Below are 20,768 nucleotides of genomic sequence, written 5' to 3' on the forward strand. Positions count from 1 at the left end.
GGTTCTGTTGCTGTGGTAAACACTATGGCCAAAAACAACGTAGGGAGGACAGGGCTTACCACAGTGTACAACTGTCAGGTTACCCTCTGTCACTGAGGGAAGTCAGGACAGGAAGTCAAGGCAGGAATTTGATAGCAGGAACCGAAGCAGAAACTGAAATCGTGGAGGACTTCTGCTTACTAACTTACCACTATGGCTTCCTCAGCTTGATTTCATATAGAACCCAGGACCACCTACTCAGGGATAGCCCCACCCACAACCAGTCCGGCCCTCCCCATCAGTTACTAGTTAAGAAAATACCCACAGCATTGCCTACAATCCAATCTTATGAAGGCCTTTTCTTAATTGTGGTTCCTTCCTCTCAGATGATTCTAACTTGTGTCAGGTTGACAAACCCCAAACGAAAAACTAACCAAGATATCAACCCAATTATGGAACCAGGTGAAAATTAAATTGAAAAAGTTGCAAACCAATAAAGCATCAAACTTTTGACTTCCTGTGATCAGTAATGCTATTGGTGGACTGTTTCACAAACACGAGAGCACGAAACAAGAGGCTGAACCAGGAAAGGGCCAAAAGAAACATTCAGGATGTAATCAAAGCCTCAGGATGGTAAGTGTGTGCTGTGTGTGGGGAAACCAAGCCTGATGGAAGCAGTGATACACAGTGGAGAAGTCCTGTTACCATTGCACCTTCTCTTAGTGATTGTAATCTTTGAAATCCCAGAAGACATGCTAAAAAAAAAAAAAAAAAAAAAAATACAATGATGTATACAAGAAAGTGGGCATCACCCTGGAAACAAGAGCCAATCCCAGAAGAAAGGCCTGGCTGGGATAGTGGTGGCAGGAAAGCCTGAGACAATGGCTCTGTAGAAATCCCCAGAGCTGCAGGGCAGGGGAGGCCTCCAGGCCAGAGAGCTCAGCAAAAAGCCAGAGAGGCAACCGCACCCAGAAACACTGGAAAGAGAAGGCAGGCTGATGTCACTGACTTCGAGGGAAATTCTACCAGTGTGGAAAGTTTCTAGAAAAAAAAAAGTAAAATGAATTAGGCAAAAGTAAAAACACGGTTACTGATTTTGAGGAGAAAAAATAAGAAAGGAAGCATTACTGAAATACACTACCATGTACAGTTTGTATTTGCATATGCAAAGCTACATAATCATGGAATATTAATTTAGCTCAAAGATCTAGATATCACCGTGTTGAGAGCTTAGGGAAAAAGAGGCAGAGAAGATGATGCAGGAAGAGAGAAATTCTGAGCTAGTTGTGGTGGTGCTCTTCTGTAATTCCAGCACTGGGGAGGACCAGGAGTTGGGGGTCATCCTCAGCTACATAGAGGATGAGTTAGAGGCTAGCCTCGCCTACAAAAAAAACCTGTCTAATAAAAAGAGGGAGAAAGAGAAAAATTCTTACAGATTCCATAAGAAGTCTATAAGAATTATCTAAAACTGCTAAATCAAGCTATATTTGTCTATGCTACAGAAATATGATAGTACATATTCTGTAGTCTACATAATGGGGCACTATTTCTAAGGGACAGAGAGAGAGAGAGAGAGAGAGAGAGAGAGAGAGAGAGAGAGAAAGAGAGAGAGAGAGGGCTCCTTGATGAGATGGTTCAGTAGGTAAAAATGCTTGCCCCCAGACATGCTGATGTGAGTTCAATCCCAGGGACCTACATGGTAGCAGGAGACAACTGACTCCTGTGGGCTGTCCTCTGACTCTACAGCCACGCTATGCCTTGTGTGGCTGTGTGCACAGTACACATGTGCACCCAAAATAAACTTTTAAAAAGAAAGAAGAAAAGGGAGAATGGAAGAAAGGGAGGTGTGTTTGTCCCCAGAAAGGGCAGAAAGCCTTATAAACTGAATGTGTTGGGGTTTGAGGGACAACTCTGTGGGTAAAAGCACTTACTGCTCCTGCAGAGGACCTAGGTTTGGTTCCCAGCACCAACGCAATGGCTCTCAACCATCTGGAACCCTGATTCCAGGGAATCCAAACCCTCTTCTGGCCTCTGCAGGATCCTGCATGTACATGGCACACATCCATTCTCAAAGGTTCACATGCACAGACACTTTTAAAAAGTATTTGAGGCAGGGTTAGCACAAAGTATGGCAGGAAATTGGTCTTATAGTTTAGTATAACTTCATTTTCTAAAGTACATATTACATAGATTAAAAAGAACTTTTTAGAGCCCTGTAATGCAATGTAATCTAAAGTTAATCATAGTTATGATAGTAAGCTTATCACATTACTTTTACATCTTGATTTTTCTCTGCCCATGGAAAAAGTGACATGAAGTCGTCCAGTGTGTCCACAACCGCATCAGCTTGACATTGCTCCAACTCTGTCTTGCCAGCCAAATCTATGGGATAGAAAGAGGCCATTTTGTATCTACCAACATGCTCAATTTAATTCACTATTAATGTGTCAACTAGGCAACATATTCAGACTTTAGAAAATCAAAACAGTGTAAAACAGTTGTGAGGCAGAAGACAGGGTGGTGGTAGAGCTGGGAGAAAACTCTAGAAGTTTATGCCCTATTCTTCTTTGTATAGCTTTAAAACATCTGGGGAAAATCTGGCCCCAGTTTTCACCATAAAGTTTCAATTTTAAAAATGATAGGATGTCTTAAACCTGGGACAACAAAATGCCATGAACTGAGAGCCAGGCAAGGCTGAGTCACGGTACTGACTTACAAGCATCTCACCACGAAGCTAGCTAACTGTAGCTGAATCCTGGGAGCTCCCGCTCTTGATGGTCGGATGCCCACGGTGCTTAAACCGTCTGAGGCTGAGATACATTGTTTCTGTTTGTTGCAAGGCATGTTCTTTCTAGAAGCAACATGCCTTCAAATTGAAACATTTCTTTCAGAGGCAAGCCAAGGCTCAAGAGCCTCTGGAGTTTAACAAAAAAGAAATTGGGAATAAAAATGAAAAAAAGGAAAAAAAAAACTTACAAAACTTTTCAAGATTCTTAAGATAATTTTTTAATTTTAATTTTTATGTGCATGAGTGTTTTGCCTGCTTGTAGGCATCATAAGCCAGCAGTTCGGAAGAGGGCATTGGCTCCCCTGGAACTAGAGGTACTACAGACAGTTGTGAGCTGCCTTTATGGGTGCTGGGAAGCCAGCCTGGATTTTCTGGAAGAGCAGCCAGTGCTCTTAATTGCTGAGCCATCTCTCCAGCCCCAGTTTACAAGATCTTCAAAGCTTTCAGTAGAAAAAAAGAGTAAACAGTGGCTGGTGAGTTTTTGTCCTTTAATTTTTTCACTCATTTGTTAATTTTTTCCCCCAATAATTTCTAAATATTTTTCTTCTAAGTCATTGATCTTTCTCGACTTTTCTTCACTAGTGTCAATTTGAAATGATTCAGTATGAAAGTCTTGTAAAAACTGACTGCTTTTGTGTAACTGTATTAAATTACTAAGCTTACGGAACTTAATGCTGATGATGCATGGCTAATATAAACAAAGCCTTAGTGAAGCTGTTCAGGGTGAAGGAACTTACTTGCTTCATGTACTTGTAACTTCACGTGTGATTTCCACAGATTGACTTTCCTCACTAACCTGAAAAAGCTTGTCACAGGTCCCTCCCTCTCCCCCAGCCCTGGTTTGACTTCTATGTTCCAGGCTTTAGCTGTTACTTTGGGGCAGTTAATGCCTCTGTGGACATCCCTCCTTCTAAACAGCAGACATCTCTCAGGCCCCTTTGCAAATATTTGGAGCTGTTTTTCCTCCTGAACTTCCGCCATCAAATTACCAGACACCACACCTTAAACCGACTTTTTTCTTTTTTCATTCCAGGAGGGCCTGACTCCTACTGTGAGTCGTCCCAAGGGAGCTTCAGCGCTTATTGAAAGAGAGAGACTCCTTGTATTGCTGACTCCTAGGCTGGTAAACCTGATAGTGTAAGGGGTGTTGCAAACTGAGGAAGGTCTTTATGTAGAATAGAGAGGGAGAAGACTGGAGTGGTAGTGGGTGTCTCAGTGCTCTGAGAATAACAAAGTCTGCCCATTGGGCTCTCTTGGCCTTCCCTGTGGCACAGCCCTATAAAGGTTCTGTATGCATTCTCAGATTCTCCACACTCCTCTTTTTGGGGCCATCTGGACTATTTCAAAATCCTTTAATGTATGTCCTGCAGTCAGGCCAGTCAAGAACAAATGATCACCCAAAGAATTGTCCTATAGTCAAGCCTCTGTGTGCTGCCTTTTTGGGTAACGACCTACAATTGTTAGGGAAGTCCATACCATGGATTTTCTAATCATGTCCAGTGTATTTTGCTAAGTAACCCTCCTTCTCTAACCTGCAAAGATGAAGGTTTTGGTTTTGTTTGTCTTGTGCCTTTTCCTCTCTACTTGTAACGCTGTACATCTGGTGAGTCTAAGTGAGGTCCCTCTGTCAACTCAACCCATTGGGGAATTTTTAATAATGCAAACTTTGCAGGGTCCTCCTCCAGCCTCCTGAATCAAGTCTGGAAACAAGGAAGAGTGTATGTGCTCCAAAGCCCTGAGGAAACCTTGATACACTTATGAGTGGAGGACCGGGGACCCGAGGTATCCTCTGAGACTTGATTCAAATACCCCTTTCTCTTCTAAGCCCAACTTCCATAGACATATTCCATTTCCTTTGCCCTCATGTAAGTATGTTACCATGTGTGAGCCTGGTGCCCACAGAGGTCAGAAGTCATTATCCCCTGGAACTGGAGTTACAGATAGTTGTGAGCCACCTTGTGGATGTGGGAACCAAAACCAGGTCCTCTGCAAGAGCAACAAGTGCTCTTTTAATGCTGAGCTAAGTCTCCAGTCCTGTTTATGTGTTTAAAATAAACATCTTTGTTCCTAAAATAGGAACCTAATCATTATGGGTCACTTGGGTGCTCAGCATGCTTGGATTATAAGGTGGTAGGTGGTAGGTGGTAGCAGTACGTGTGTGTGTGTGTGTGTGTGTGTGTGTGTGTGTGTGTGTGTGTGTGTGTGAAAAGGGTGGAAGTGGAAAATAGTGATTCTAGCATGTTAATTACAAACAAAAAGGCTTTAAGAAACCCAAAGTTGCTTTTTTACTAATAAATTAATTAACTAAAGTTGGAAAAGAAGGAGAGGCGAATGTGGGAAACCCGCTTCCACATTTTCCCCTAGGGTACTCTTGAGGAGTGAGGGATAAGAGATTTAGATAGAAGGATAGAGGGGACAGAAACATAGAAACACAGGATAGCCTTGGGAGGGCCTGGATCCTAAACCACCAGCCCCTTCTGTCTCTTCTAAAAGGCTATTTATAGGAATGCCAAGGGGTGGAGCAAAAGACCTCCCCTCAGTACAGCCAAGTGCAGACCCTTTCCAATCACCTGGAAACCATGCACATGGTCAAGCCATCCACTAATGCAGCTCTTCTGGATAAAGCAAGCTCAGATCTCACTAGGAAACCTTTGCAGGACTCCACAAAGGAAGCAGGAAGTGGAGCATGATGAGAGGAAGGCAGGGGCCATCTCTGTTCCCTCCACTCACTCCATGGTGCACCAACCAGCTAAGGAGACCTCAGATGACAGCCAGTGGAGGGGAGGATGCCACCTTCCTATTCTTCTGAGCATGATCAGAATGAAAGGCACTTAATCATGACTCCAATAGTCCAACAAGTTCCAGTCTTCATGTGCTGTAAGTATTTCTGGCTTTTTTTTTTTTTTTTTTTTGTCTAAATCATAATACTCAACACTAGCATGACATGCCAATCCAATTTTCCAGCTAGATTCTAGAAACAGCATGATGGCAATATGGTGTGATACAGGAAGGGGAGGATACTATATAAAGTGAGATTATGTGGCCTGCTGTGACAGCACATGCCTTTCATCTAAGCATGGGGTAGACTGTCACAGAAGGATCAAGGGTTTAAGCCACTGTGGGTTATATAGCAAATAGTAGGCAAACCAAGAATATGTAGTAAGACCTTGTATATAAAAACACAAAATGGCAGAATAAAACAGCTGTCTGAAGCATTTGGAGAAAGTTCTACTGATGTAGATGGTACATTTATAATGTTCCAATCTCCGGAGCCATTGCTAATTGCACTATAGTTAAATAATACAGTTATTAAGCAATTATCAAGGAAACATCATGTTTTTTTTCAGTTATTCAAGACCTTAACTACAAATATGTATATTACCTGTGTTTTTAGTCAAATATCTTGCTATTGCAAGACTCTGGTGAAGGGTAAGTCCTCCCACCTCCAATACAGGGATTTTGCCAAATGGAAGAGCTGAAACAGACCAAATGTAGAGTCAACTTCAGAGCTGAACCAAGAATGGTGAGAGAAGCCAGAACAGTTGAAACAAGGTATCCTATAAAGTCATGAAAGTCTTAAATATAGAGTATATATACATATATATTTATAAACTTAAAAATATGCTTACTTTAAGAAGCACTATACTGTTACCCTAAGTCATGGAGATTGTGTGGTTATCGTTCCACAGGACCAGTCCCTCCACGCACTCCAGCAGGTCAGAGATGGGGTAGATGTTAGGGTGGTGGGTGTACTGGGTGGTTTTGTGTGTTAACTTGACACAAGCTATAGAGTCATCAGAGGAAGGAGCCTCAGCTGAGGAAATTCCTCCTTGAGATCAGCTGTAAGGCATTTTATCATGTAGTGATCAATGGGGGATGGCCGAGCCCATGGTGGGTGGTACCATTCCTGGGCTGGTGGTCCTGATTTCTATAAGAAGGTGGGATGAGCAAGTCAGGGGAAGCTAGCCAGTAGGCAGCTCCCCTCCATGGCCTTTGTATCAGCTTCTGACTCCAGGATTCTGCTCTGTTTAAGTTCCTGTCTTGACTTTCTTCAGTGATGAACAGAAGTGATGAAGTGTAAGCCGAATAAACCCTTTCCTCCCCTTTTTGGTCATAATGTTTTTGTCACAGCAATAGAAACCCTAGGGCTGAAGAGATGGCTCAGAGGTTAATAGCACTGGCTGCTCTTCCAGAGGTCCTGAGTTCAATTCCCAGCAACCACATGGTGGCTTACAACCATCTATAATGAAATCTGGTGCCCTCTTTTGGCCGGGCAGGCATACACACCAGCAGAACACTGTATGCATAATAAATAAATAAACCTAAAAAAAAAAAAAGAATATTCTTTTTAATAAAAGAAAGAAAGAAAAAGAAAAAGAAACCCTAACTAAGACATTGGGCCAACCCAAAGCCCAGGATGTGGGTCTGGATGGTAGCTGAACTGATCAGTCCAGACCACTGGGACTGCCTCCCTCAGGTGAGGGACTGAACCAGCTCTCTCAAGCCAATGGTGAGGAGCTGGGCCATCTTTCCCCAGTGCAAAGGCTGGCTCTCGTGTGTGTGTGTGTGTGTGTGTGTGTGTGTGTGTGTGTGTGTGTGTGTGTATGTGTTGGGGATCAGTTCTCCTGCTGCAGAGTCCATCAAGGGGCAGGGCTATCTATCTATCCCAGGGCCAGTGAAGAAGGGCAGGGCCGGCTCAGCAGGGGCCTCGGATTTCAACCACAGGATCTCCATGACTGGGGCAACAGCAGCGTATCTAGGGGGGTTTTGGTGAGGGTCTAGTGATGACACTGTGCCAGACACCTTGAACCAGACCTAGGACTCCTTGCAATGAACATTTTTTGGGTGGGGCTGATTGTACAAAAGGGTATTCTGTGTGACAGACCTCAGCTTCTGATGCCACTCGAATGGATGAAGAGGTGTTGGAAAGATGGAGGAGCGAGGTGGCTTTTTGTTTGTTTTGTTTTGAATTAATTTCTTGGAGGTGGTTCTTTTGGGAAGTGTGCTGCAGGGATGAGGGGCAGGTATGCAGGGATTGGGGTGCATGATGTGAAATTCCCAAAGAATCAATAAAGAATTATTTAAAAACAAAAAGCACTATACTGTTGGAGCTCTATCTAAACCCCTCAAAACATATCTTCTTAAAAGAGACAATTCCGGGCTGGAGAGATGGCTCAGAGGTTTAGAGCACTGGCTGCTCTTCCAGAGGTCCTGAGTTCAATTCCCAGCAACCACATGGTGGGTCACTACCATCTGTAATGAGATCTGGCGCCCTCCTCTGTATAGATAATAAATATATTTGAAAAAAAAAAAAAAAAAAGAGACAATTCCACATTCTCTAGTACAGTCTTCACAGTTTGGTAGATTTGAAAACTGAATATAAAATCAGTTAAAGAACTGGTTGTAAAAATCATGTGTATGCAGGGAGCATGGAGCTCATTTGGTAGAGTGCCTGCTAATATGTACCAGGCCCCACACAAGCCTCTGGGTTTGATCCCCAGCACTGCATAAACTGGATGTTCTTGCTGGCTTATGCCTGTAACCTTAGCACTTGTGAGGTAGGTGGATCATGAGTTCCAGATCATTTCAGATACCGAGTTTGGGCAGCGTCTCAATTGAAAAACAAACAATAACAAAATGTCTGCAGGGATACTACACATTACATTCCCTCATTGTCTCATATTAGATTGATTTATAAATTTACTGCTCTTTAAAAGGCTTACTTAATTTTTGAGTTCGAGGCCAGCCTGGGCTACCAAGTGAGTTCCAGGAAAAGGCACAAAGCTACACAAGAGAAACCCTGTCTCGAAACACCATAAAAAAAAAAAAAAAAGAAAGAAAAAAAAAGGCTTACTTAATTTTAGTTTTTGTGTTATGAGTGTCTTGCCTGCATGTATGTAAGTGCGCTGTAGTGGGTAGCCATTCCAGCTTTGATCTGGAAGTTCTAACCCCCATTGAGGCTTCGGTAACTGTCATGCCTACAAGGGAGGACCCTGAAGACCTGAGATCCAGATGGATGTCTGGGACCCTGGATGCTGGAGGTAGACAAGGCAGAGTTCTCCAGAGAACACCGCAGGACTGTGCCACACCTTTCCTAGACTGTGTAAACTATCCCTTCACTTGTAAATTACCCCACAAAATAAACCTCCCTTTTAACTGCGTGGAGTGGCCTTAATAATTTCACCAATAGTGCGCCATGTGTGTGCAGTGCCTTTGGAGGCCAGAAGAGGGAATCAGATCCCTTGGAACTGAAGTTATAAATGGTAACTATGTGGCTGCTGGAAACAGAACCCCAGTCCTGCAAGGGCAGCAGCTCCTCTTGACCGGTGAGCCATCTCTTCACCCACATACTTGATGTTTATAAAAACCTGTGTTTTCAAGCTTCATTAATTTTATAGTCTCAAAATAGATCACATGAGTTACTTTAGAACATATTCTAACAATTATAGAGTTTGACTTATACATGAGCTAAGGAAGTAAGGAAGTGGTTTTTTGTTTGTTTGTTTGTTTTTTGTTTTGTTTTTCAAGACAGGGTTTCTCTGTGCAGCTTTGTGCCTTTCCTGGAACTCACTTGGTAGTCCAGACTGGCTTCGAACTCACAGAGATCCTCCTGGCTCTGCCTCCTGAGAGCTGGGATTAAAGACGTGCGCCACCACCGCTCCGTGAGCTAAGGAAGTTTTATCCTAGTCTTATTTTGATGAAGAGCATTGTGGATTATATAACAAAAGATGGAAGCATTTTGTACAAACATAAAACAGTCACAGCAGATAACATTAATGCAATATTAGTAACTTCCACTTTTTTTGTTGAACATTTTACTTCTGTGAGAAAGCAATATACTTTTTATTACAGAAAATTCATAAAACTTAAACAAGAATATTTCTACCAGGTAGTTACAGTGACTGTAGTATTCTAATTAATTTTCCATATTGTGTTAGTTAACCTTGTCAAGTTGATTAGATTGAGAGATGCCTGCATTGGCATTCACACCTTGATTAGCTTGAGAGATATCTACATTAGCACTCTCACCTTGATTAGCTTGAGAGATGCCTACATTAGCACTCATGCCTTGATTAGCTTGAGAGATGCCTACATTAGCACTCAACACCTATCTATGAGGGTCTTTTCTCAGACATCAGATCATGAGTTGCTGATCCAGTGAACAGTTTATTTTACTGACTAATGTGAGTTTTGGATGCATGCTATAAGGTGGACGTGTGGGAGGTAGGGCCTTGCTGGGGGAAGTGGGCTGCTGGGGACTTAGGATCTGTGGGAGGTAGGACCTTGCTGGGGGAAGTGGGCTGCTGGGGACTTGAACCTGTGGGAGGTAGGGCCTTGCTGGGGGAAGTGGGCTGCTGGGGACTTGAACCTGTGGGAGGTAGGGCCTTGCTGGGGGAAGTGGGCTGCTGGGGACTTAGATCTGTGGGAGGTAGGGCCTTGCTGGGGGAAGTGGGCTGCTGGGGACTTAGATCTGTGGGAGGTAGGACCTTGCTGGGGGAAGTGGGCTGCTGGGGACCTGGACCTGTGGTAGGTAGGGCCTTGCTGGGGGAAGTGGGCTGCTGGGGACTTGCCTTCCATCTCAGTTGTAACCTCCCCCTTGCTTTCTCCCTGCTCCCAACTCTCACATGATGAGCAGCTCTGATCCATCACACCCTTTCCCACCGTGGTGTTTCTTTCCTGAGGCCTCAAGCAGTGAGCAGACTACCCTGAAACCTCTGGATACATCCTTCCTTCTCTACGTTCCTCCCCCATTTCTGTCACAGCCATGAAAAACTAACATAAATAATATTAAAAAGAATAACGTGTGATGTTATTATACAAAGTCCCTTTTCTCACTTTGCAACCTTTCTGAATCAATGGACCACCATTATTTCAGTCATCATGAGGTGCTTCATCATGTGTATTGACTACAACTTCCCAAACAATATTTTAGGTTTGGGCACACAATTATTTTGGTAAGAAGACAAAAGATGAAGTGTAGATGGCAAGTCGTGTACCTCACACAGGGACTGGGACCAAGCCTCTGTACATACACGGGTGAGTACAAAGTCAACTTCTTTCACCCGGGGGAGAAAGCACAGCTTTGATTCCTGACCCAGTGAGTAAACCAAGTGCTGTTCAAGGCCCTGAAGTGCTGTGAGCAAGACAGAGTTCCAAATAAAATGGATATGAACTGATGGCTTCATCTGAAGCCCAGGTGTAAACAAGAGGTGGCATGCAGAGCCTGAAAGGGAACATGGGACTGAAAATGTGACATGCTCACCTGGCCGCAAGCACTCGACCCTGAGCCATGGGTGTTAACTACAGCCTCATTTTATAAACAAGGAAACGAAGTGGGGGAATCTTATGTAAATTAGCAGGACCTACTCTTGGCAGAGGTAATATTCAAACTGAGGTAGGTCAGTTGCCCAGCTGGCTCTATAGTTCTGAGTCATATATTGAGAAAGAAGATAAACAGAGCAAACCCAGAGAACAGTATGCATCTGTTTAGTTTACCTGAACTGCTGTTTCTCAATGTGAAGCTCTGTAGGATCAGGCTTGCATTTCCCGGAGGAAGGATGAAAACCCCCGAAATACGTTCTTCCTGTGTAATCTGCACGATTTATGCTACTTACTTGGTTTGATTTTGGGCCAGTCAGCTTGTTCTATTCTGTGATCTTCGTACTTTATGTCCAAATAAGCAAATATATAACGAATAATTTCTGCTCTCCCCCTCATATTAAAATAAATCAGTTTGTAGTTTGGCATGGTGCAATTCTGGAAAGAGAAAAAAGGGAGGTAGCATTTTTTTTTTCAATTTTTAATCCTCTGATAGTTTCATGCATGTGTGCATATATAATGAATTTTAGTCATTTTCTGCCAGTTACTCTCTTTCATCCCCTCTCCCTCTTTCCCTGAAACTGTTTGTCCCAACAAAGCTGCAAATCATCGATTGCTGGTGCCCAGGGGCAGCCCCAGCAGTGAACTGGTTCCAGAAAGTTTGTAGGGATCAGGTGAGGGAAAGGTTGAGTCAGACACATAGACGGGAAGACTGCCAATCTGACTGACTAGCAATCAGAAAATTTCTTTTTTTTTTCTTTTTTTTCTTTTTTTGGTTTTTCGAGATAGGGTTTCTCTGTGTAGCTTTGCGCCTCTCCTGGGACTCACTTGGTAGTCCAGGCTGGCCTCGAACTCACAGAGATCCGCCTGGCTCTGCCTCCCAGTGCTGGGATTAAAAGCATGCGCCACCACCGCCCGGCAGAAAATTTCTTTATTTATACAGATTTTAAAGACACTCATGATTTCTCAAGAGACACAGATCACATCATTTTGTCCTGGGCATACTTCTCTAGTATGCCCAGGGTTATTGGTTAAGTCTAGATAGAATATATTTTATTACCAGCCCCATATCTCTATTCCTAGAATTCTACAGATCACTTCAGCTTAAGCAAGCATAATATAGCAACCTGTTCTCAGGCTGGCAGCAGTTTGTGGTTTCAAAATGTTTTAGATGATATCTGAGTCAGTCCAGGTGAATCACCATGCTTTGGGCAGTATATTATTAACTGTCAATAATATTAATTGTCAGTCATATTATTTGCAAATTAGACTAAGCCTGAGAAAGTTCTCAGGCTTAGGAACTGTTGTAGCTACTATTCAATTCTTCTTCTTCTTCTTCTCCTCCTCCTCCTCCTCCTCCTCCTCCTTCTTCTTCTTCTTTGGTTTTTTTTTTTTTCGAGACACGGTTTCTCTGTGTAGTTTTGGTGCCTTTCCTGGAACTCACTCATTAGCCCAGGTTGGCCTTGAACTCACAGAGATCCGCCTGGCTCTGCCTCCCAAGTGCTTATAATATTTATAATCTTATAAGAATTTATTAAATAAAAGAATTCTTTTGTTTCTAAATTAGATAACATCACAGCAACCTGATGTAAATCAATCTTTTTAGGAATGACAAATTCTAATATCTTACTCTTCTTATATTCCTATGTCATTTTTACACCACCTCTACATGCTGTTATGCTATCCTAGTCATTCTCTTATTGCTGAATTCTTTTTTAGAGGCTTACTGTATATGTGGGCTTCTATCTTGTAGGGTATGTTTCTATGAAATTGTAAGTATACTGTAAAGGAGTTCCGTGCTCTGATCTGCTGCCAGTTCTTCTGTCCTGCTGAACCTTCTCAGCCTCTTCTGAATTCACAGGGTTCTAACTATTTTGTTCTTGAGTTTACATAGGGGCAGATAACAACCTCCAAGGCACAGAGAAGACCCCTAAGTAGAGTCAACTAAGGTTAAGTCCCTGAAAGCAGAGGGCAGTATGTTCAGGACTTCTTCAGAAACAATTTCCTCAGAAAAGACATGGATAAATCATCATGTTAATAGTGACCTCCCTCCAAGAGTGTAACACATAGAGATTCAAACTGATAGTAAAGGACATCAGATCAATGATCGTAGCATGTGGCTTAGCTTTGCTGGAACTTTCTCAACCAGCTATGCTGGCTCCATGACTTTTCACTGTTCCCCTAGGGGATGGCTGTGCCATCTTGTAAACATTCAAAGTGAGACTACAGGAAACTTATAAAATTTTATTTACTTACATTCAACAAATATAGCTGTGGAATGCATGCGGTGATATAATGACTGAGCAACTGATAGACGTTTTCACTTGAAATTGACTTCTACTCAGGTACTCTGTGTCTTTGGGCTAGTTTATAGAGGTTCCTTGAATTTCAAAGTCTACTTAAAAATATAGGCATTGATATAGATTTGGACAGTAAGAGTTATATAGATAAAATTCTTAGTATAATACTAAATTGTTACTAGTATTAATAATTACCTTAATCTCTCATATTGTAGACAAGAATAATCATTGGCTACCACATTCTGATGCAATAATTGTAGTAGGTACATGAAAATTGTTCATTTAAAGAGGTGAGCTACAGTGAGGGTCCAGTGATGATGGTGTGCCAGAGGCCTTGAACCAGACCAATCAGAATTTTGTGGGTGGGGCTGATTGGACAAAAGATTATACTGCATCACACAGTGCAGCTCCCAATGCCACAAGGATGAATGAAGAGCTTTTGGAAAAATGGAGCAGTGAGGTAGTTTTTTTTTTTTTTGTTTGTTTTTTTGTTTTGTTTTGAATTAACCTTTTGCGGGGGGGGTTCTTTTGAGGGGGAGGTTTCAGGGGTAAGGGGTGGATAGGGAGGACTGGGAGGTGAGCAGAATTGGGGTGCATGATAAAGAATCAATAAAGAACTATGTTATAAAAAATAAAGTGGTGAATTAAAACAGTTTATTTTCTGGGCTGGAGAAATGGCTCAGTGGGTAAATGCATGTGCTGTGTAGACCTGATGACCTGGGTTTAACACATGGAACCCATGTAAAAAACTCAGATGTGGCGGCCATGTCTGTAATCCCAGCTCCAGCACTGCTGTGTAGACCTGATGACCTGGGTTTAAACATGGAACCCATGTAAAAAACTCAGATGTGGCGGCCATGTCTGTAATCCCAGCTCCAGCACTGCTGTGTAGACCTGATGACCTGGGTTTAACACATGGAACCCATGTAAAAAACTCAGATGTGGCGGCCATGTCTGTAATCCCAGCTCCAGCACTGCTGTGTAGACCTGATGACCTGGTTTAACACATGGAATCCATGTAAAAAACTCAGATGTGGCGGCCATGTCTGTAATCCCAGCTCCAGCACTGCTGTGTAGACCTGATGACCTGGGTTTAACACATGGAATCCATGTAAAAAACTCAGATGTGGCGGCCATGTCTGTAATCCCAGCTCCAGCACTGCTGCGGTCAGGTGCGGGCAGAGACAGGAGAATGGGCCTGAAGCTTAGTGAATGCTACACAGTGGCAGAAATAACAAGAGAGACCTTGCTTGCCTCAGAAACAAGATGGAGAGAGAGATAATTCCCCCCAAAGCCAGTAAGTAAGCTTGCTTGCCTTCTAAGTCTGGTCATCTGAGCATTCTATTTCCAGAACAGTCATAAATGTGAAAGGAGGGAACTGACTCCATAATGACCAGTTCTAACTTCCACATATGTACCATGGCACGCACACATTATGTACACACACACACACACACACACACACACACACACACACACAAATTAAAAATGTAAAGTAATAAAGATCCTTTAGAAATATACATTATGGAATTATAATTTCTACTAGAAAATGAAAACAAATTTGTTATAATTCCTTAATATATATTTTTTTTTAATTTTCAAAAAAGCAAGAGTCCTCACTGTGAAACTGTTATTCCTAGTCATAGTTTTGCATTGAAGAGCTTTTTATCATATATAACAAATTTGGTTATCATATATCAGTCTCTATATCACAAAAAGCAATTTATTTCTCCTTTTATACATTGTATATATGTGAGACACATATGTCCATTGCCTTAAAAATTAAATATGTAACTTTTTTCAGTCAAATGTCCATAAATATCAGTGACCACCTTGTTCATTCTGCACAAAGGGATTGTTTTATTATTAGTATGTGGTTATGCTACTTTATATTGTAGCTCACTCAAAGGATACTGTTAAATTCTCTAGCTGTCTGTATTTCTCTGAAGACATATTATTCAGTATGAGATTTGGAGATAAAAGCATGTCTGACAAAAGCCTATCTTTTCCTCTAGAACATTCTTTCAACAGCTGTGACATTGAAGAAGCTGTGCTTGCACATCACATTCCTCAGCTCTTGTATAATTTCATTCTCTTCCAAGGGAAAGCTTCTTGTCCTACAGGTGCAAATCTCCCAACCTGTAGGCTTGCACTTTTAGGTAGATATGTGTATTTTTGCAACATTAAAAAACAGGTCAAGATAAATGCAGTTGGAAACAATTACTGGCTCTAAAATATTTAATATATTTAATAAGGCTTTGCACAAAAATAAGGAATTCCAAGCAAATATGTCTATGACCAACAAAATATTGAAAGAAATTTCACAATAAACACTAAGGGAAGTTTTAATGCCCAATCTAGACCTTTTCTTTTCTTTCTTTCTTTCTTTTTTTTTTTTTTTTTTTTTTTTTTTGCTTTTCTTCACTAAGCAGTTTATCTCTGTGGCCATAATCCCATTCCAAGGTCAAAGGTAGGATGTGTCTGGCCAGATGCACCGAGGTGCAAGGCCAGTTGTGAGAGAGCAGGAGACAGTGGGGGAGTCACCCCTGCCATGTACGACCTCAGTGACCTTGGGCTCTTCTCTCTTTCTGGCTTCAGTTTCTTTACCTATAGAATTATATTGAAAACATTACCTAAAAGCCCCCATCCAATGGAACTCAAGGAGCACAGCCCCTCCTGGAGTTCACGGTTGCTGTAGAGGCAGTCATTGTCTTCTGTTGTGTAGTATCGGCTTCCAGTAGCTAGCTCCACATCCTTGTCCGTGGGACACCCAGATGAAGGTCAGTGAGTCACAGAACAAGGACAAAGTGAAACAAAGACACAGGAGAGAGGAGGCTTGTTCCCAGGAAGGGGCTTGGTGGGAAAGAGGTGGGGTGAGTGTGACTTCAAGCTATTACACACATGGATGAAACTGTCAAAGAGCAAATTAATTTAAACAGAAGACCCCATACAGTGTGAGCTCAGAAGACATGAACGTGAGGGAGGGGGAACCACAGAGTTTTTTCCTATAGTGAAGGACGTGACCCAAATTTAGACGATTTCACTGGGCTCAGGTCCTCAAGATCATGTCATTTGAGAAATCATCCTACTGCCAGCACACAGAAATGAAAAGTTGAAATATAAAAAGAAAAGTTAAAAAATATGATTAAGCTCAAAAACAAAATGACAAATGGCAGCAAAAAAGATGTTGCCAACAGAAGGGTCGTACTAGCAGTAACATAGTTCAAAAGCCGCAGCTAACACTACAGAGCAACACTTCAAGGGAAAACTTCAGAACTGGGTAAGATAACCAATCAAATTTAAAAAAAAAAAGGAGAAATGAATACTGGCTTGGTAATTAGTTATTGCTGTGGTTTCACAGATAAAGTTTCCTAAGTCACAAAGGCAAAGGTGGTCCTTATCTTCCAGGAACTTTAGAGAAGAGAGAATTGGGAAAAAACAGCAATTTAGAGGAAAAGTCCAGATAATTTCATTAGCATACATTTCAACATCATACATATCAGTTACTGAAAATTAGTAGACTATGAATAGACAGAAATGCTGTGACAAATGGATTGACAGCCACATCACAATGTTCTAGTAGATGTCTTTCCGTGGGACAGACTGCTCGGACAGGCAAAAGCAAGCCACGCTGTAACCTCAGCCAAGGCTAAACGTGGCAGATGTCTCTGGGTCTAACATATTGCTCGTGCAGAGGACCCAGGTTCAGTTACCCTCATCTACACTGTGTGACTCACAACTTCAGCTCCAGAGGATGTGATGCCTTTTGACCTTTGAGGGCACTGGATCCTGCTGCCAGGGGGCCCCTTAAGCAGATGAAGCTACACAACTGGGCAGACAAATTTTTAATCTCAACCCTCAGTAAGCAGAGGTGGACAGATCTCTCTGAGTTCTAGGCCAGCATGATGTACGTAAGTTCTAGAAAAGCCAGGACTATGTAGAGAGACTTTGCCCCAACAAATCAACCAAACAAACGAAAACATCGCTCAGGTTATTGGGCTGTGATTTGACTGAACCTGATTTGGACAGAGCCTGAGACCTCTGGCATTGTGCTGGGCTTGTTTTTCCTGGTGGCTTCATTTCTGAACTTTCTGATCCCATGCTGCTGTAAATATTTCACATAGGGAAAATGGCATTTACTCCCTGAAGAGAACAGAAAGTAAAAAAAAAGTTTATCTACTTTCTTAACCTTTTAAGGAAATTCATGTAAAGTTCCTGATTGAGTAGATAGATATTTGGAAAATAACATGCACATTTCCTCAGCACATAACTGAGAAATAGAGACCCTGGGTAAAGTTTCCAGTTACAAACTTACATGGATTTCTATCCAATGTAAGGTTAAATTCTTAGCATTTGCTAAATATTGTTAGAAAACAATATTTCATATGGTTAATAGAATTTTTAGAAGCACTCTATCTTGTGTACTTCTATTCTATTAGGTTTATAGCTATTTTCACTTTATGTGATACTGATATTTTCAGCTAATTGTAAGTCAAGTCAAGACAGTGGTAGTTTTAATGTGATTATTCATAGAATATGAATTATGGTAAAATCATTTCAACTTGAATAGGTGGGTGTCTTACTTTGACTAAAAGAATACAGATAAAATATAGTCTAATGTATTTCATCTGTATGCCAGAAAGACAACAGAAATCCAAAGTCCACTATCAGGCAGAAAGAGGTTAATATTAAACTGCTACATTAAACATCTTAATAAAGGTTTCATCATATAAAAAGGGGAGGACACTTTTGGAATCGTTTTAAAGGGTAGGAAACTTACAAATCAGAGCATTTTGTGGGTTTTTTTTTTCCAGTCTCTATCTTTTTCTGCCCAGCCTCCTGGCTTGCTGAAGCAGCCAGTGAGACAGCACTTGCCCCAGGAATGTCTGTCAAAGTGGTGGCCATGGCAACTCCAGCCCAGCATTCAGCTCTCGACATAGGTGACTGATCTTGTCACTTTTATCACATTCTAGTACTTCATGACAATCAGCTTAACTTGCTTTCTCTTATGCTTGGTCTTCTTGGGAGTGGTGTGAGACTTCCTCCATGTCTTAACATGGCCAGAAGTCTCAACACAAGATGAAGGGTGGACTGTTTTTGAATGTTGTAGTCAGACAAAGTCCCACCATCTTCCATCTGGTTACAAGAGCTTTTGCTGACTGGAAGGAATGCCTTCCTTATCCCGGATCTTGGCCTTTACACCTTCTATGGTTCTGTTCTCAGCATGATAGTCTTCTCCACTGGGATCTTTACAAAATTCTACATCTTGGCCATGATTCCACCACAGATGGTCAGTTGCAAAGGCAACTTTAGAATTTGTTTAACAACAAGGGCCTAACTGAGCTCTCACATTTCAATAAAAGACATTTGGAACTCAAAGACCCTTGGGGCTTCCTGCCAAGTTCTTTACACATGTCCAGCAATTCTACAATAATGTGAGTCTGAAATACACAACTGAAACCCACCACCAACCCATCCAGCGCAGTTGGATGTTTGCACCTCGTTTTGTGTAAACTCTTGTATTTTACAATGCAGAAGCTGGGTGCAGAGAGCCATTGAGGGGTACTGTCCACAGGAGACAAACTTCTTGTAATGTTGGCATCCAGTAACAGCAGCTGTTTCCCTCTGGGGGGGGGCTTTTTAGTTAAGATCTGGAAAATTTATCAGATTAGACCGAAAAGTTTAGATCAAGAGAGAAATAGAAGAAGCCTTATTAACTAAGTTGCCAATTTAAAACACTGGATGTTTAATTTTGAGCCAGTAAGTTGGTATCTTTATTTTTTTTTTTAATAAAAAAAACCAAATAAATACTATTTTAGAGGCTTGTATTCCATTAACATCTATGCATGAGGGTTAACTAAAATGCTCATTAGGAGCTTTTAGCTCAAATTTCTGAACTGAGGCAAATCCCTTAAACTATCTTTTTTTTTCTCCTTAAAATATTTTTAAAGCCAAATGGTGAGAGAAGATAATTCTTAAATGAGCATGGACACATTTCAACAAACTATGCCATAAAGAAATAGAATGTGATGCAAATCAAACCCCTAAAGTTAAAAAAAAAAAAAAGAACCATAAATGAAATTTTATATTGCTTTACACACTAAGGAAAATCACCCGGGAGAGTTCTGAAGAAGTTGTAACTCTGATCAAGATAGGGTATTTTTTCCTCCAACTGTGATGATATTTTAGGAATTTTAAAAACCTCCTTACAGATTGTCATTTGGTTTCCATATGATCATGAACATAAACAAGCTCGGGGTGAGCTGATGCTGTAAGATGGAGTAGACAGAGCACACAACAGTCCCAAATGGGGAAGACAGGGGAAGATTCAAACCAAAAGAATGAAGAATTCTCACCACTTACCTGTGAAGACAATGGTGTCACTTTCTTGTACCTTGTCTCTGTCTCGGCTCGTGTCTGCACTGTGGTTTCTACGAGGAGTAAGTGATAGTCACAAGACAGCAAGAGGCTACTTCCTCCGCCCCAAGCCTCCCTTCATTTCTCACATGAAATGCACGTGTCCAACAGTTTGGCCTGTAAAGGCTTCTGTGTGGCTTTTACCTTAATTTCATGAGCTCCCTGTGAATAAATCCAACATATTTGTATAGAGAGTAATGTCGCAGGTGCTTGTGTGTACAGATTGCCACACGCTCTTTACTCCTAGTTTTACAGCAGTCTTCGGGGGAATGCGGGAACAAGTCCAGTCACATTCGCTCACGTGTCTTCCTTCTTCAGTTCCCAGTCTCCCTGGAGAGTCCTTTGTTCTGTGCCTTCTCGCCAGTGCCCACCTCCAGCTCGCTCGCTCTTTGCTCATCTTACACTCTTCCTCGTGGTTTCTGACAGAGAGGTGCAGTTTTGTTTGTTTGCCCACTCCCTCCATAAAAGTAGTGTCTGGAGCATTCAATGCCCTGCTCTTCCCTCTTCTGCTGTCCCCCGTTTCTCCAGGACTGCTAGGCATGTCAGAAACTCATCTCTATCGGATGACTGAGTGCTCTTAATGTGTGTTTCTGCACATGTCACACTGTCACAGGAACTGCATTTGCATGGCTGCTTGAGTTCTGTTTACACTGGTTTCCGGGAAGAGGGCCATTGTTTGAAAGAATCCCAGTGTGCAAGATGCAAACACTCTGTGAAGAGTGCCTGTGTCTACTAGTTAACACATACCTATCGACTTTAAAATTTAACACAAATTTAATTTCAGTGATGATGTTAGCACAGCTCAGTGAGAATGTTCAATAAAAGATCTGCCTGTGCATTATGGAGTCTATAAATTATCCATGAAACATGGTAATGACAATCCGGTTTTCACTTTCCAGAAAAATCATATCCAGAGGCAACTTATCAACCAAGTAGTAAGGTCCATTTCCAAAGAGTGCCTTTTA

The 20,768-nt window shown here is 41.8% G+C and overlaps 1 protein-coding gene across 4 annotated transcripts in view; it reads right to left on the bottom strand.

Moving 5' to 3' along the window:
• The window catches only part of Hpgds (hematopoietic prostaglandin D synthase), a 32,597-nt gene extending 12,224 nt beyond the window's left edge, over window positions 1-20,373 (bottom strand). The window contains exons 1-6 of one of the 4 annotated variants that reach the window (XM_037203785.1): window positions 19,948-20,366; window positions 19,750-19,817; window positions 16,020-19,037; window positions 11,383-11,524; window positions 6,150-6,242; window positions 2,252-2,361 (exon numbers count right to left, since the gene is read on the bottom strand). In XM_037203785.1, the coding sequence (XP_037059680.1) occupies window positions 2,252-2,361; window positions 6,150-6,242; window positions 11,383-11,515 (336 nt within the window). In that variant the 5' untranslated portion in view covers window positions 11,516-11,524; window positions 16,020-19,037; window positions 19,750-19,817; window positions 19,948-20,366. Of the gene's footprint in view, window positions 1-2,251; window positions 2,362-6,149; window positions 6,243-11,382; window positions 11,525-16,019; window positions 19,038-19,749; window positions 19,818-19,947 lie in introns of all 4 variants that reach the window. The other 3 variants (XM_037203787.1, XM_028880758.2, XM_037203786.1) reach the window with 3 other exon arrangements.
• Window positions 20,374-20,768: the final 395 nt, after the last annotated feature.

Source organism: Peromyscus leucopus, chromosome 3 (assembly GCF_004664715.2).
Source record: "Peromyscus leucopus breed LL Stock chromosome 3, UCI_PerLeu_2.1, whole genome shotgun sequence".
Taxonomy (NCBI): domain Eukaryota; kingdom Metazoa; phylum Chordata; class Mammalia; order Rodentia; family Cricetidae; genus Peromyscus; species Peromyscus leucopus.